Below are 13756 nucleotides of genomic sequence, written 5' to 3'. Positions count from 1 at the left end.
TCCGCTAATTCCTCCGCTGGCGGAGGCGCCTTGCTCTAATAACTCCACCCAGTAGGGCTCCTTTCCCTATTTCTCACCTTTTCCTCAGGCCAGCCCGCCAGCCGCCTCCGCTACACCCTGAGCCTCCGCCCCTCCCTTCCCGCGCTGCCTCAGGGGCCGGCTCAGCCACAGGGGGCGCCACACCGCTCAGGCCACGCCCCTCAGCCCGAACCTCTAGGGAAGCCAAGGCGGCTCGGCGCGGCGCAGCCCGGGGGAGGGAGAGAGCGGGAAGCGGGGGCGTGCCCTCCTCATTCTTGAGCTTCTATTGGCTGATTTTGGAGAGGGGCGTGCCCTAGGAGAAGGCGGGGCCGCAGCCTGGGTCTTGCGCCCCTTGAGGTGCTTGCTGCATTCCCGGAGGCTCAGGCTTGGGTGGTTGTGGATTCCAGCTCAGGCAGCATGTCTGATAAACGGCGCACAGAGGAAACCCAGGCCCGGCGGCTCCCAGACTCCTTCAAGGGTGAGTCCACGCCCCCGGAGAGGCCTGAGAGTCCCCCAACCCTTAACCTTCCTCTAGGGACCAAGCCCCTGCCTGCAGCGTGAGTTCCGAGGTCTGACAACCCAGATCCAGGGCTGGTCTCCGCCGCTTTTGGATGCACGAACGCTTCTCAAAGCCCGGGTTTTCTCATACCTTGTTTTGCAGTCCGGGGGGTCACGATTTCGACATGATGTGGGGGGAGGACAAAGGGCACATCCTGGCCCTCCACGCGGTGGATGCGCCAAAGGCAGGGGGCGTTTCAATGCACAGACCGTGCAGAAGCGCTTGTTATTCTTAGGTCTTCAGATGCCAGGCCAGATGCCAGCGCTTCCTTATCTTGTGCCATCCACGCGGTCGAGGAAACGCACTAGTAACTGGCAGCCAGAGACTGGTGGAGTGGGGACTCCCGTGTTATCACTCCTTGTCCACTCCCCTTTCTATCCCTCCCAACCCCTCGGAGGCCATCTCCTCCACTCAGCCTTCAACCGCCCCCAATGTGAGCCCCTCTGGACGTGATCATAACCCCTGCACGCTACGGCCACTGCCCACTTCTAGAACCTGGCCTTTTTCATAGTAAGATGCAAAGCTCCAGCTCCCCACACTTAGTAGGCCTTATTTGCAAAAGAAAGGAGTCTCTGGCTTTCTTCCCTCCCCTTCTAGCTCCACCCTCTGCCCCATTCTGCCCCACTCCACTTTACTCTTGGTGTTAGGGAACTCTCCTTCAGGACCCTCACCACGAGACTAGGGTCTTCCCTGTCTGGAATGCAGGAACTGTGAGTGGCAATCTTGTTCCCCTGTGAAGAAATTAGTGCCTTTGATGAGAGAGCTTCCACCTTGAGCCTTTATTGGCTAACTCCTTAGGGTGGAGGGAAAGAGGTGATAACCCTCCCAGGAGTATTGCTATCCTCTTAGGAGCCCTTAGGAATTTCAAAGGAATTCTTTCTAAAGATGGAATTTCAAACAGGAGGATATAATGAAAGCAGTCTTAGGGGGCTGGGTGGCTTCTCCAGCACCCCACAAAGAACACTGTATTGGAATCATTTATTCTGCTTATTTTGGTAAAGCCAGCTTTGTCCACCTGCCTAATTTAAGTGCCATTTCCTTGTCCAGGCAAGGAAATCTCTGGCTTTAATTCCTTCCCAGGAGTATGAAAAAAAATTATAGAGGGCTGTGGTGTAGATCAGCCTTAGAAAGAAAAAGAGAACGAATTAAAGAGATCTTCATCAGTTCCTTTATCTACTATACACCTTATAGAGATAGCTTCCCAAATGAACATTGAGAGTTACTGAGAGAGAATAATAGCAAAAAATAAAAATTTTTGAACACTAAATAGCTCAAGATCAGTGCCACATATTTTATATGCATTATTTTATTGAATGCCCCCAACCAACTTGGTAGGTACTATTCCTGTCACCACATTATATTCAAGGAAACTGATACTCAAAGAGGTTAAATTACTTAAAGTCGCACTATTGGAGTTAAGGTTAGTGGAGCCAAATTTTAAATTTTAATTTTAAGTTCAGATTTAAACAGGGAAAAAAGAGTACAGGACCATCTCTTCCTTCATTGTCTTTTCCTAGATAAGAAGGTGGATAGGATCCTTTCCTCTGTACCCTGATCTCCTAATTAGGTAGGCAAAACAGTTTGGAGTTCTTTGGGAATAAACATGATCTTGTACTTAATGTTCATTTAGTTTTCTCATGGTCACATATCAGTTTTTTACTTCTAAGTTCTTTTTTTTTTTTTTTTTTTTGATTTTTCACTTAACTTTTTAAAATTTTTAGATAGAAATCTTCTAAAAAACTGATGAAAACAAATGAATCCTCTTGGAAAAGTACACATACAGAGGAAATTTTGCTCAGTCACTTTTTCTTGTTTTTTAAATGGTAAACCTCAAAAAGTGGGCACTGGTAGGAAAACTATTTCTAGAATGTATTAAATAGAATTTCTTGAATGTTGGTCATGTGCCAAACACAGCCTAAGTGGTTTACAAACATTTATCTCTTGTAATTATGCAATAGGTGCAAAAGGAAAATGTCATTATTCACCATTTTACCATAAGGAAACTGACAGTGATAAAATAAAACAGCTCATATTTCAGAGGTGGGTTTCAAACCCAGTCTATCTGGTTTTCCAAACCATTTTCCCATTCTAGAACTCTCTAACATGAATACCAAAGTTCAGGGTCTTGTCTAACTTTAGGACTTCACTGAAAGTGAGAGAAAGTAAGCAAAGAAAGCCCAGAGGAACCCAGCTTCAGTCAAGACCTCTTGGAGAAGGCAACTCCAGAGGACTGCTTCTGAGGGGAGCAGTGGAATTTCATAAACCCAAACTCTTATCTCCTGACGTTTTTGGGAATTAGTCCCAGGCAGGTAAATATAACCAAACCCAGGACAGGACTAGATTTTCCTAAAGCCAGTACATTTACTTCGTAATGAAATCATGCAGGTGTATTGCAAAGAAATATATCATTATAATTAAGAGCATGTCAACAGGATAAATCCTTTGGGAGAATCACTGAAAATAAGCAGAATCATGGGACTGATTTGTTTATTTCAGTTGTTATAGCTGATCAGATTGGGGAGAACTTCATGACTTCTTCAATAATTAATCTGAGTTAAACTGGTAGTGATCAGAAATTAACTCAAATATCAAAGCCCAACACCACAAAAACTGTCACTTATGTGGGTTTTTTTTTAATGATTAAGTATGTTCTTGGTACCACCTAATAGTGTAAATTTTACATTATAAAAACCGACTGCCTAGTCAGCTTTGAAAAAAAAATTTTGAAGATGTTGATAAAGTGACATAGATGGAATACAAAAATCAGTTTTTTAAGCCCTAGAAGACAGTTTCTTAAAAACTATTGTAACCATAAAAAACTGTACACTTCTATATCTGCCTAGAATCCTGTGTATACCTCTATCATGATATTTATTACATAGTGTTATAATTATCATTTGATTTATTCATTACCCCCAAAAGCCATGAGAGCTTTTGAAAATAGACTATGTCCTCCTTTATTGTAATTGCTCCGAATCAAGTACATATAGATGAGCACATTTGTTGAAAGAAAAAGGAAGCAAAAGGAGACTAAATCACATGACTAAATGTTTGTTTAGTGTCGACAACTTGTTTTAGTGTTTCTTCTACCCAAAACTGTTGGTTTCAGGGTGTGACCGTCACATTCTTTATTATATATATATATATATATATATATATATATATATATATATATATATATATGACTAGACTATTTCGGTTTGTGTTACTAACAGAGAAGGGACTGTAATTGTCAAGATAATATATCTAGTAAGGAACCTCATTTATGATAACAAGGAAAAAAAGAAGTTAGAGATCCCAGTCAATAAAAAGGAGAAAGTATTAATTCTCTGTTGATGGACTTTTTCCTCCAATCTTTTTGTATCTTTGTGCTCTGGGACTAGTTTAAGAAAAAAAAAAAAAAAACTTGAACCCCTAGCATAGCATTTGCCTTGAGATTTCAGTAGATTGGCCTTGAAGATACAACCAAGAAAATGTCTGTCTTCAAGTTAGACAATTAAATGATACCAAACTAGTCCACCATTCTGAGCACTTACAGGAAGGTAGTGTAGTGTAGTGTGGGTAAAATTTAGAATGAAAAGATCTCTATTGAGAACCCAGTGTCTTTGCCTACTGTCTGGGTCACCCTGGGCAAATCTCAACCTCCAGAGAGCCAGTTCCTCATCTATATATTGGGCATGATCTTACTGCCCTATTTATCTCCCAGGAATTTAGGTATCAAGTGTGAAAACATGTCCTTTTGAAATTTTTAAAATAAAAAAATTTTAAGATATTATTTAGTGGAGAAAACAAAAAAATAAAAAACTTAACAATTACTTAGACCTACAACTTAAAACAGTATATTTGGAGTACTACTGAAAAAGCCTTCAAATTTAGGGAAAGATTTGAAAGATTTGTAGGACAGATGGCCTAATGAAGTTTAGAACTCTGACTTATCACCCTGAGCATGGTCTTTTCTCCTCCAGAGATAGAGTCCCCAAGCAGATTGTTAAGTCTTGATATTTCGTCCATGGTGTATAGGTCCCAGAAGACAATTCACTTAATAAAAAGTTTATTCCTGTAAACGGGATCAATAATGATCTTAAAGTTGTAGTAATAATAATATTTACCAACACTGACTGGACACTTCGAAGTGTCAAGCACTTTACCTATTTTCTCATTTAATCTTCATAACACTATGTGAAATCATTACCACCATTTTCTCCTATTTTACTGCTGAAAAGATGTAGTGGCAGAATTAGAATCTTATACCAAAACTTCAAAATCTTACTGCTTAACCATGCATCTTTAGGAAAGAATCCAGAACCTTCTGATCTAGTTTCCTTAGGCTCGCCTTTTCCATTTTTAAGTGAGAGTAATGTTACCCTCCAAAGAGGTTATTTTTATGAGAATAACTTAATTATGTATGCTTCTAAGATATCCAAATAAAAGAGTTGGGAACAAAACAGCACTAGAACGTAGGAGGGTTTGGTCCCATTTTCATGTGTTTCGGGCCTCCTCTAAATTTAATGAACTTAATACCCATTATGAAATTGTTTTTCTCTCCAATTTTTATGAACATAGATGTTTTGGTGTTTCCAGACATAGGCTGTATTCAGCTTGTCCGTCTCCCTGCCTGAGTTTTTTACCCTTGTTGTTAGTTTGTCTTATGTGATAAGTAGTCTCTTTTCTTCCCCAAAGAAACAGGTTTAATTCACCATTCAACAACTGTTTACTTAACAAATGTGTTTTGAGCATCCATTATGCATTAGGTGTCTTCCATATTAGCTCATTTCCTCATCACACTCACCCTCTAAGGAGGCTCTCTTGTTAACCCTGTTTTTAGATGAGTAGACTGAGGCACAGAAAGATAAGGTACTTTCCCATGAGGCCATTATGATGCTACATGTTTTAACAGGATCAATATTGTGAAGAGGATAGGCATTGAATAAGATATTTATAAGTGTGGTAAACATTGTTTAAGCAGAGTAGAATGATCTATAGCAGCTTAGAAAGATGTAGGCATCCAAATTTTACATTATTGGTATTCCTTTACCTATTTTTTCCCTCCTGTTTTATGGTCTGAAACATTCAAATGAAAGAAAGTTGCAAAAAGTCTTCAAAATGTTTTGGAAATAGAATATTTATGCTTATTTAATTTCCTTATTTTTAAGCCAAGCAAAGGGATTCCCTTTGTTTCAAATTTTGCTGAAAATCTTTTTAAAAAATAGTCCATTTCCTTGCCTTAATATTTCATGGTAAACACATTTTTAAGCTTTGTAATTTAAACCATGTAGTGCATTGTCAAATCAGTTCTTCTGGACTAGCGTCATCAGTAGCTATAGATGGCTTATGATAGAGAGAAAGTGACAGTTTTCAGATGGCTCTTAACTTGATAGCTTCTGGCTTGAAGTCATTCTGGGCCAGAGAATAATTTCTTCCCTGGAGATTTAAGAATAAGGGCTTTCTAATAACAACTGGGCCTAATGAAAATAATCATTTGAAAGACCAGTTATAGTGTAGGCTTGTTTGCTTTGAAATCCTCTGTCTCGATGAGTTGCAAGCTGTGATCTCCAAGTAGAGACCCTACCATGTGCTAACCTCTGCCCTCTCTCCCCTCTGTCTTTTCATCTGTCTCTTTGTGGGATGCAGCCTTCATTTTTATTTTTTCTCCTCTTCTCCTGTTTCTCTTATTTTCCTTCTTTTCTGCTATTTTCTTCCCTTCTTTGTCTTTCTCCTAAAATTCCATTTGAAAATGACCCTTTTAACTATTTTTTACCTTGAGATTTTATTTGTCAGATCTTAGGAAGATTTGCTTCAAAACAAGCAAAGGAGAGAAACTATGGCACTGAAAAACATCCCTATTTGAATAGCAGGAAGAAAGATCAAGTGCACTGTTTAATTTATGAAAGTCTTCCTTCACAAATAAATAACTGTATGACATAGAACAAGAATAGGGGTCATAACAACCTGTGGAGCAAACCTGGCTGGCTGGCTGTTTCTGTATGGCCCACAAGGTGTGAATAGCTTTTGTATTTTGAAATGGCTTTAAGAAACAAAACAGAAAGAATAATGTTGCATTGCCTATGAAAGATTTCAGTGTCCATAAATTAAGTTTTATTGGAGCCCAGCCATGTTCGCTTATGTCTGTTTTGCCAGTGAGGGCTCACACGCTGTGGTAGCGGATTTGATGGTCTGCAAAGTCTAACATGTCTCTCTGGCTCTTTACAGGAGCCGTTGGCCCAATCCTGCTGTAGAATTTCTGATATGGAATAATAATGGCCCCAAAGAACTCATATCCTAAATATAATTGCTTTTAAGAAGAAAATTCAAAAACTGCCTAGACCTTTTATTTTGACCTACTATTACCCCTTATAAAATGCTGCTAAAACCGATAGCATGTGTTTTGAGATAAAATTCCCAACCATCCTATCTTTCCCCACCCAGACCACACTGTTGACAGTTTATAACACAGTGCTTCACACACTCTGGAAGGAGAAGGAAAAGATTGCCTTTAAATGTTGCAACTTAGGTTATTTCAATAACTCTTGAGCCCATCCAGTTCTTTTTGTGCAATAATGAATATGATTCTGGAGTCCAGTTTTTAGCCATGGTGAAAGGTGTGGTTCTGGCCTTTCTCAGCAGTGGAAATCCAGTGTGTTTTGAACTTCAGGGTAATTAAGTCCCAATGATTCATGGGATTTATTACTCCATATGACTTCCAGGCGTGACAAGTATAATATATCTTAGAGGAAATCTGCTGTTATAGGATGGCTGACAACATACAGTGCTCTGAACATTGGCCTGGGTTATGATCTTAGAAAGAATGTGTCACTGCTTCTCCTTAAAAGCTGATCCAACACAAATTACTATACAACTTCTCTTTTTTCATCTGCTTTATGGTTTGGTTTGGTTTCTTCACAGATCTTTTGCTTTGTTATTTTAGGTATCCAGGAGGAATATTCTACAGAGTTTTGTAAGCATTAGAAATAGTGTATATGATGAGCTAACATATATTAGATATTCAAGAAATGGTAGTCATTTGGGCTGGGGTTCTGGATCAGTAGTAGAGTGCTTGCCTGGTATGTGAGAGGCCCTGGGTCTGATCTTCAGCACCACATTAAAATAAAGGTATTGTGTCCATCTACAACTAAAAAATAAATATTTTTTTAAAAAAAGAAAAATAGTAGTTATTGCCAGGCATAGTGACCTGTGCAACTCAGGAGGCTGAGGCAGGAGGATGGCAAGTTTGAGGCTAGCTTCAGCAACTTAATTAGACCCTGTGTCAAAATAAATAATTGTGGGGCTGGGACTTAGTGGTAGAGTGCTTGCCTTGCATGTGTGAGGCATTGAATTCAATCCTCAGCACCACATAAAAATAAATAAACAAAATAAAGGTATTATGTCCATCTACAACTAAAATATGTATTTTTATTTTTAAAAGTTTTTTTAAAAAATTGGACTGGGGCTATAGCTCAGTGTGAAGTTACCCTGAATTCAATCCCCAGTACTAAAAAAAAAAAAGAAAAAAAGAAATGGTAGTTGCTATTGGTAGTAATAAAAGATACCAGAATGAGAGGAACTTAATTGTATTATTTCATCTTTTCAGCAAAATTAATTTACATAACACATAAATAAGGATTTCAGAAACTTTACTAAAAGCATATTCAATGCAGCAGAGTTTCTAGTTGAGAAATTTGGACACAACATAAACGTTCATCACATGCAACAATAGACTATTGTATAGCCACTAATAATGATAAAGATTATGTCCTGGAATGAAAAGATGTTCACAGTATGTGGGGTGTAAACTTTAAATCATTCAGTATTCCATTATTCCACTTGTGGTGGGGGAAAGATACAAAAGGCTTAAATAATGTATCACCCCATCCAGAGATGAGAGTATACATAAGTTTTCATTGAGCTATAATTTCTAATTGTTACAGTGACTATTTTGCTTTTTATAAAAGTATATTTTTAAAAACATTATTTTCCTGGAGATAAGCTTAATTTGAATGCTCAGTACAGAAATTTAAATATCTAGGCTTGTATCCAGACCCTGGCTTTGATTGGCTAAAAATGTATTCTAATGCAGCTTTCAGGAAAGATGTTGGCAGAAAAAAAAAAAATGCTCTAAACCTAACAAAGTAGTATTTACAACCTAGTATCATCAGATCCCTAATCTTTAAGAGTATTGCACCTGGCTAACTTGACAAGTATATCAACCAAAATATCTCAGGAATACAGATTGCCTGTTGTCATTTACCTGGTAAAGCTGTTACCAAGGATTCACTTCTGAAGTAGTGAGTGGGAAACCTGAAGGGCAGGAATTTCATGAAATGACTGAGAGTGGATCTTCCTCTCTGGGTGGGTAAGGAAGAATGGCAGGTGACTGGGGTTCACTTATCAGCCTTGCAGTGTCTAAGTCTCACCTCTTGGGAATGTGGTTTAAACACCTTTTTTAGCTGTAACCAGTTTGGGAAGGATTGTGAGGGTTGTGAATGGGGTAGTTTTGTTGTGAAGGCATTAGGAGAATAAGAAAATGTCATTTCCCCAGCATGTGCACACTCTAGCCGAGTGTCTGCTGTGTGAAGAAGCAAGCCCAGTTTTCACAATATCCATGTCACTTCTTGTTCCTCTTGATTTGCAATCCCTTATACTTTTTTAAAAATATTTTTTAGTTGTTGATATACCATTCTTTTTTATTTATTTATATGTGGTGCTGAGGATTGAACCCAGTGCCTCACACATGTGAGGCAAGTGCTCTGCCACTGAGCCAGTGTGACACATGTGACAATGAACACAGTGTGACAATGAACACAGCACAGAACAAATTTGCCTGATCTTTCTGTCTTGTCCCCTGTGGATCTCTTTGGGTATTTTTGCCAATTCTATGCTGGCTGGGAATGGCATAAAGCAAGGGGCAAATAAAGTCATTTAAGAAGTTTCATTAAAAAAATAAAATAAAAAGTCAGCCAGGTGCAGTGGCGCATGCTTGTAATCCCAGCTGTTTTGGAGGCTGACACAGAGGGTTGTAAGTTTAAAGCCAGCGAGGCGCTAAGCAATTCATGGAGACCCTGTCTCTAAATAAAATACAAAACAGGGCTGAGGATGTGACTCAGTGACTGAGTGCCCCTGAGTTCAATCCCTGATACCAAATTATATAAATATATATAATCAAGTGTCCTGAGGTCAGTGTGCATGCTAATACTTCCAGCAACTCAGGAGGCTGAGGCAGGAAAATTGCAAATTCAAGGCCAGCCCAGGCAATTTAGGGAGATTCTCTCTCAAAATAAAAAATGAAAAGGGTTTAAGATGTTGCTCAGTGGTAGAGCACTCTTAGGTTAAGTACTAACTCTTTTTCCATTTTTCATTATGGTGATTTAAACACTTGAGTCAAATGGAAGAATTACAGAAAACTATCATCTATATTTACTGAGGACTATCTCAATTCTATAAGGCCAGCCTAATAATCCTTTTTTTTTAATAGTTGAAGAAACTTAGGGCTCAAAGAAGTAAAGATCAGACAACTAAGAAGCTGCAGAATTGAAATTCAAACCTAGACACACTCCTTTGCTCAGGAAAGCTCAGTCTAAGAAGGGGTATAAATACACAAGAAATTAAAGTATTAGCCTAAATTTAAGTGCCATAGAGAGATTTTTTTTAAGTGTTGTCAGGATTTAGAGGAAAGAAAAAAACACATCTAGCTGGAAAGCTGGGTAAGAAGTATTTTATTTTATGCCCACTTTCTGCAGGACACTGTGCTAGACATTGGAAATACAGAAAGAGGCAAGAAGTGCTGGGTGTAGCTCAGTGGTAGAGCTCATGCTTAGTACGCACAAGGCCCTGGGATGGATCCCCAGCACCAAAAAAGAAAGAAAAAAGAATAAGAACCATCTCTGCCCTCAGGGGTCTTCAGTGTAGTAATTCCAGGACATAGAGCTTTGTACTTTGCCTAGAATATGGGAGACCTGAGGCAGTAGTTTGGAAAGCACCAAATGCTGTCAGATAAGTGTTTGTGGCCAATCTGTTGCTTGTTTGGAATCTGTTTCACTCAAAATCTAGGCCAGAGCCTGGCACAGAGCCTTGAATCTGTCTTTTACTATAAATAGGCACAGCTGGAATTAAAAGGGCTTCCTCCAAAGAATATTAGATTTCATTCTCGAAACTCCTGCCGTGCCATCCCAGTTTGGACACTTTATCAAGAAAGTGCTCCAAACTTGAAAACATCTCTAATGAGGTCTTTAAATTCAGTGGTGAAAGATCGGAGATTTAGAACAGGAGCTTTGGAGTCAGTGACTTCTATTTGAATCCCCAGTGCTCTGTTAGTGACCTTGGGAAAGTGAGGTTGTTTCATTACATCATTGGTTAAAATACTTAGCTTCACAGGGCTATTGTGAGAGTTAAATGATACACATGTCTCAAGTAACTTTACACAATGCCTAGGGTATAGAACACCCTTGCGATCCGCTCCTGTGTTATCAGTTGTGATAATGCCTGACAGGGCTTTCTCCACAAGAGCACGGAGGCCCAGCTTTGAATATTTGCTCAGTGAATATCTGTACCCCCAAAACTATAGCTTAATATCCAGGATTAATTTATGTCACTTTATGCATGAGGACACTAACCTCTCTCTGACACAGAATCAAAAATTACAAATTCAATATGACCAAGGTTCTCAGTGTGTGTTTCTGTTTTGTTTTTGTTTTTTTAATCCTGTGTTCCAGAGCACTTGCCCTGGGAGCCAGCATGGGCCCCCTCTTCTCCCATGCTCCTGCCTGCACCCTCTGCATATCTCTTGGTCTCCTGTTTTTCCAAAGCCTGTCTCACTGCTTTTTTGCACTTCCTTCTAAGTAGTACACATGGAGGCCTGCCCCTATCCTTCCTGTCAAACTTGTACCATCAAAACAGCTCCTGAAAAAATGGCGGAAAAGCCTTAAAAAATCAATCTGGCCTTCTCAGTTCCTATAGTCTCCAAGAAAGGAAAAACAAACTGAAAATCAGGAAGACACTAGATGGAGGAAATAGAAAACCCAACACAAGAGGCAATGGTGAATTCCCAGAATGACAGCGCAGAGCAGTCACAGAATGATGACTGTATAGACCTGAAGAGAGGAGTCCGCACCAGGCTCCCAGAGACTTCCTTCAGAAGAAGATATCAGTAGACTACCTGACTGTTTCGGAAGGAGATTCAGACAAGGATGAAGGGCTTGAGGTTGGACAGGGAAAAGTACATAGAAGACTAAGCAAAGGGAAAACCAAACATTACAAAAAGTAAAAATAAAAAGTTGTACAGGAAAAGAAAGGTAAGTATCAGGGACTGGGGTTGTGGCTCAGTGTCAGAGCGCTTGCCTAGCAAGCACATGTGAGGCACTGGGTTCCATCCTCAGCACCACATAAAAGTAAATAAATAAAGATATTTAAAAAAAGAAAGCTGATTATCTATACTGTCTTGAGTTAGCTTTGAATAGCATTTGCATATTCATGGTAATGTAACATTTTATATACATCTAACCAAAATGATGATGTACTTATGCTGGAGGAGTAAGTATGTGCATATGGGGGAGGGAGAAGGAAAAGAACTAAATGTTTCTCCATAGAGGAAAATTAATAGATAATTCTTTTTTTTTAAAATTTTTTTTTTATTATTAGCTACACATGACATTACAATGATCTTGGCAATTCATACATTTGAATCATTGGGGTATAATTTCTCATTTTTCTAATTGTACAGATTGCAGAATCACACTGGTCATAGAGTTACCTATATACATACAGCAATCATAATGTCTATAATTCTTAAAACTGAAAAAGCAGGGGCCGGGGTTGTACTCAGCAGTAGAGCACTTGCCTAGTATGTGTGAGTTACTGGGTTCGATCCTCAGCACCATGTAAAGTAAACAAATAAAATAAAGGTATTGTGTCCATCTACACCTAAAAAAATACTTTTAAAAAACTGTAAAAGCACAAAGTACTAAAAACACACACACACACACATTATTTAAAAGCATGAAGGTAAATACTAAAATACTTAGCCAAAAGAGCAATTACTTTTGAGATGGAAGAAATGGGAAGAGGCAAGCAGGGATGGCCTTTTTTCATTTATCTTATAGAATGTTTGACTTTTTAAATTTTATGCAAGTGTAACTTTGATAAAGAATTAAAACAAAAACAGGAAAAGTACAAAACAGCTACAGAGACTAAAGAAGCAGGTAAAAGAACATAACAAAAGAAGAGAAAAGTAGCTTACAGATTTTATTTGGTTTTAAAATATTGTTGTATGTACAAGGAAAAGGTTTAGAAGAATCCACCAGAGCATTTCTTATCCCTGGATTTTGAGTATCTTTTCTCACTATTATTTTTCTGAATTTTTTTGCAGTAGGGTGTATGTTACTCTCTGGAACCAGACAGATACCCTCTTTCACACACAGAGAAGGGAAACAGTTTGAAATGTGGGCAGAAGGCTGTGTAGGAAAATGCTCATTACAGCCTTATTTTGAGTAGTTAGGAATCAGAAGCAACCTTTGTGAAGATTAGGATATGGATAATAAATGATGATTCATAGACCCAGTGACATATTTTGCTGGTGTCATTTTTAAAAGGAAGTTCTGCACAATTTTTCTCATATGTAATGGTTTTCACCTTGAATCATGCTATACCCTGGACTAAAGTTCCCTTTTTTTTCCTTCTTCCTTTTTTTCCATACTTTTCCTTTCTTTAGGAAACCCTCAGACAGACAGCAGCTCCCATTGTCCCCACCATCCCACTCCACTGTCACCTGTATTGTGCGTGGCCCTGTTCTGTGTTTTCAAGATATTCCTAACAGATACTCTATACATACTCCCTAGGATTATAATTAATTCTTTCTTTCTTCCCCACTGTACTTGATCCTTTTTGGGAGCTGGGACTGAGTTTTTTTGTTTTTGTTTTTGTTTTTGAGAGAGAGAGAGAGAATTTTAATATTTATTTTTTAGTATTTGGCAGACACAACATCTTTGTTTGTATGTGGTGCTGAGGATGGAACCCAGGGCCCCAGCGCATGCCAGGCGAGTGCGCTACCGCTTGAGCCACATCCCCAGCCCGAGTTTTATTTATTGTTATTGCTTTAGTACCAAGCACAGGGCAGAGGAAATAGGAGGTTCTTAATAAATGTTTGCTGGAGAAAGTAACGAGTAATGTGGGGAAGTATTGGTGGTAAGT

At 38.9% G+C, this 13756-nt stretch overlaps 1 protein-coding gene across 1 annotated transcript in view; it reads left to right on the top strand.

Annotated features, from left to right (window-relative positions):
* Window positions 1-342: 342 nt before the first annotated feature.
* Stom (stomatin) overlaps window positions 343-13756 on the top strand; it is a 29165-nt gene continuing 15751 nt past the window's right edge. Inside the window, exon 1 of the mRNA XM_046451870.2 lies at window positions 343-496. Coding sequence (XP_046307826.1) covers window positions 436-496 — 61 coding nt within the window. The 5' untranslated portion in view covers window positions 343-435. The remainder of the gene's footprint in view (window positions 497-13756) is intronic.

This window comes from Marmota monax, unplaced genomic scaffold (genome assembly GCF_021218885.2).
Source record: "Marmota monax isolate L192 unplaced genomic scaffold, Marmota_monax_Labrador192_F-V1.1 WCK01_AAM20220418_F8-fsc00020, whole genome shotgun sequence".
In the NCBI taxonomy this organism is placed as follows: domain Eukaryota; kingdom Metazoa; phylum Chordata; class Mammalia; order Rodentia; family Sciuridae; genus Marmota; species Marmota monax.
This window is presented reverse-complemented; position numbering and strand designations above follow the sequence as displayed.